Source organism: Ceratina calcarata, unplaced genomic scaffold, assembly GCF_001652005.2.
Source record: "Ceratina calcarata isolate Rehan_Ccalc_2016 unplaced genomic scaffold, ASM165200v1 scaffold194.2, whole genome shotgun sequence".
In the NCBI taxonomy this organism is placed as follows: domain Eukaryota; kingdom Metazoa; phylum Arthropoda; class Insecta; order Hymenoptera; family Apidae; genus Ceratina; species Ceratina calcarata.
In genome coordinates this window covers 2,604-6,426 of record NW_017140941.1, presented here as the reverse complement: position 1 = coordinate 6,426, position 3,823 = coordinate 2,604, and the positions used below count along the sequence as shown (strand labels likewise).

Genomic DNA, 3,823 nt, shown 5'->3' with positions numbered 1-3,823 from the left:
CGTCTGACAGTTTGTGTACCCAGTCTCGTTCGTTAAAATCGCCTAGCGTGTCTTTCGTTAGTTGTATCCATTTAGGATTGTTTGGCCTTTTTGTAATAGGGATTCCCGTCGGTTCTGTTTTCCAAGCTTCGTACTGTGACCAAAGCTCGTCTGTCTCGGGAGGCTTGTTAGCGACAGCTTATTTTTAACAGTTGTCAAGGATAGTTAATCCGGAATTCCTCTTGCATAGGCTTTAAGAGGCTTTGCACGGGTGGTGTCCAAATGGCGGGTGGCCCGAAGCCACGTGGCCATCGAGTGTCATAAAATACGTTGGCCATGAGGAAACGTGGAAACAGTTAGAAAAGGTAAAACAGCTGGGCGCGGCCTAGCACTAACAAACAAAGATATTGTTGTTAAGGATCTGGCCACAGAGTGGGAAAGGCAAGGGTGCCTTCTGGTAAAAAGACGGTGACGAACAGCACGGCGCTTACCCCAGACTCTTTGGAAAGAACGCGTCTAGCTGGCTATCAGTATAAATATCTAACAGGCTCATCTATGTCAAAGAGAGATTCGTCAAAGTCGAATGGTTCGTCAGGAGCTTGAGATGTACTAGGGCCGCCTAGGTCATTATACAGATCTAGTCTTATAAGAGGTCTTGGGCTGTACGTGCGAGGTCGTCGGTTATTGGAAAAATGCAGGATAGGGCGTCAGCAGCGCTATTTTCTTTTCCTTTCTTATATTCGATATCATATTCGAATTCTTCAAGCCTTAGGCGCCATCGCATGAGCCTTGAAGAAGGGTCCTTAACATTTTTAAACCACTTTAATGCTTAATGATCAGTTTGGACAACAAACTTTTCTTTTCAGAAGATACTGTCTGGGTCTTCTGGTTGCCCGAACGACAACAAGTAATTCTTTTTCAGTGGTTGTGTAATTCTTTTCTGCTGGATTCAGGGTCCTGGATATGTAACAGCAAGGGTGTCCGTCTTGGGATAGTATCGCGCCTGGTCCCTCATTAGATGCGTCAGTAGTTAACGTAAAAGGCTTTGAAAAATCAGGATACTGTAGAACCGGGGATTCACATAACTTTTGTTTTAATGTCTCGAAGGAGGTTTGCTGTGTGTCGGTCCAATGAAAAGGAGTATTCTTTTTTATAAGTTCTGTCAATGGTTTACTAATTTTTGCAAAATTTTTAATAAATTTGTTATTATTATATTTAATATATAAGAAAACTTGTTAAATTCTTAAACTTGTTTTAATTCATTTGTAACAATCCTGGTTCCGTTGAGCTTGATAACCAGAATATCATACAAACAGTACATCCGACAACCTTTATCTAATTACGTAGTAGCAAATGGGGACTAACCCCTCCCTAGATTGTCCACGTCCTGCAGCTACCAAATGCAACACCTTGGGTCGTTTACACGGTGTCAGATGGTGCTAGTTAAGCTGAGTGCCACTGCGAGTTATCGCCAGGGGTCTCGGAATTTATCCCGCACGGCTCGCTTCCCCTGTTTTTCGCCCGTATTTCGATCCCCACTACTATTCCCCTCATGCGTGCTCATGCGCGTTCGCGAAGCTCTCCGCAGCGCTACCGTGAAAATCACTGCATACCCCCACCAACTATTGGTCCCCACCATGGTCGCGTCGTCCCCACTTTCCGGCCGAGGGATAAATTCCGAGACCCCTGGTTATCGCTCGTCCCGCGTGAATGACGGCGTCTCGTCAGAACACTCTCGGTGCCCGACCAGAGCGCACGCATACAACGACTTTATAGTCTTACATTATAATATATTAGTTCTATCATATATACTGGTGTTTCATCATCGTGCCCATCCACTTCCTAACACGACATGGCGCAGTCGGTAGAAGATAATTCTTGCCCCTATCTTTAGTACAGCAAGCAAATTCGATGCAATAAATGGCCAGCGGCGATAACACAAAGGAAGAAGTTCAAGAAGTTCAAGAAAATCAAGAAAATCAAGAAACGTGCACAATGGAAGGAATGATGAGACCACCATCTACACTGTCTTTCGAAGGCAACTTAAAAGAAAACTGGATGAAATGGAGAAGAAATTTTGAATATTATCTCAAGGCGACAGACCTTGAATCAAAGTCTGATGAAAGGAAAGTTGCAGTTCTTTTACACGTGGCTGGCGAAGAGGCCATGGAGAAATTCGACACGTTTGGATTCAATGACGCTCAAAAGAAAAAGCTTGGCGAAGTGTACAAAGCATTTGAAGATTTCTGCAAGCCTAAAGTGAATGAAAGTGTAGAAAGACATGTTTTCATTTCGAGAATGCAAAATCCAGGTGAAAATTTTGCAAGTTTTTTTAACAGATTTGAAGAAATTAAGTGCCTCATGTGAATTCGGAGAGATAAAAGACAGTTTAATAAAAGATAGGATTATCAGTGGCATCACAGATCAACGTTTAAAAAGTAGACTTTTGAGAGAAGAAAATCTCACATTAAAAAAATGCACAGATATATGCAAGGCAGCTGAATTAGCTGAAATTCAAGTTAAGACAATGAAAAACGAGGAAAAAGTGGATGAGATTGGTGCGGGTAAAAGAAATTTCAAAAATATAAGTAACAAAACGGACTTCAAAGGGAAAGCCATACAAAACAAAAATCGAGGCGGCTACGAGCAAGGAAGTCAACCGTTGCGTGATTCCTGGATAGGCGCACGAACAAGCAGAGGGCAGAGACGGCAACGTGCAAGCAAGTAGAGGCAGTGACGCGCGAGAGAGACAAGGACAGCGACAAGGCAGTGGCAATTGGCAATTGCTCAAGATGCGGTAGGCAGCACAGACCGAGGGAATGCCCAGCGTATGGTAAATCGTGCAATTTTTGTCGCGGACTTAATCATTTTGCGAATGTGTGTCGTAAACGCAAGGTAAATTCTCTAGATAAAGATAATTTAAATTCTTTTGTAATTGATACGGTTAAAAATAAGAATGATAATTTTAAAAGTGATTTTAAAAATACGTATGAATGGATTGAGAAAGTATTAGTAGAAAGACAATTCGAAATACAAGTAAAGTTAGATTCAGGTGCGCATTGCAATGTGATGTCGTTGCATGAATATAAAAAATTTAAAGACAAGGTTAGGTTAAACAAACCAAATACTATTTTGTCAGGTTATGGAGGCAGCAACATTAAAGTCTTTGGAGCTTGCAATTTGATGTGCAAATTTAACAACAGAAATGAAAGTCTGTTAGAATTTATTATAGTTGATGGTAGTAAAAATAAGCATCCAACTGTGATTGGTTTGCCCAGTTTATTAAAACTGAATTTAATTAAAAGAATTGAGAGCATAGTAGAGTTCAATGAAAAACAAATTTTGAATGAGTACAAAGATATGTTTGAAAATATAGGTATAATAAAAGATTTTGAATATGATATCAAATTAAAAGATGAAGCTAAAGGTAGTATCGCTACTTGTAGAAAAATTCCAATTGCTTTAATGAATCTATTAAAAGTCGAATTAAAGAAAATGGAACAAATGGGTGTCATTGAAAGAGTGAATGAACCCTCTGATTGGGTTAATCCCTTAGTAATTACACAAAAGAAAGACGGCAATATAAGAATACGCCTTGATCCTACAGATTTAAATAAAAGTATTAGGCGTCAACATCATAGCATTCCAACGTTCGATGATTTATGTGCACAGATGCCTGGTGCTAAAGTTTTTAGTACTTTAGATGCAGACAGAGGCTTCTGGCAAATCAAAATAACTGAAAGAAGTTCAGAATATGTAACTTTTATCACACCTTTTGGGCGCTTTAGATTTAAAGTTATGCCATTTGGAATCTCTCCTGCAACTGAGGTATTTCAGAGTTGTT

The 3,823-nt window shown here is 40.1% G+C and overlaps 1 protein-coding gene across 1 annotated transcript; it reads left to right on the top strand.

The window, feature by feature from the left end:
• The first annotated feature begins 1,732 nt into the window (after nt 1–1,732).
• On the top strand, nt 1,733–2,802 carry LOC113463926 (uncharacterized). Its single transcript, XM_026811155.1, is given in 2 exon segments — nt 1,733–2,307; nt 2,309–2,802. Coding segments are annotated over 2 exon segments (807 nt in total). The 5' UTR covers nt 1,733–1,899; the 3' UTR covers nt 2,708–2,802.
• Nucleotides 2,803–3,823: the final 1,021 nt, after the last annotated feature.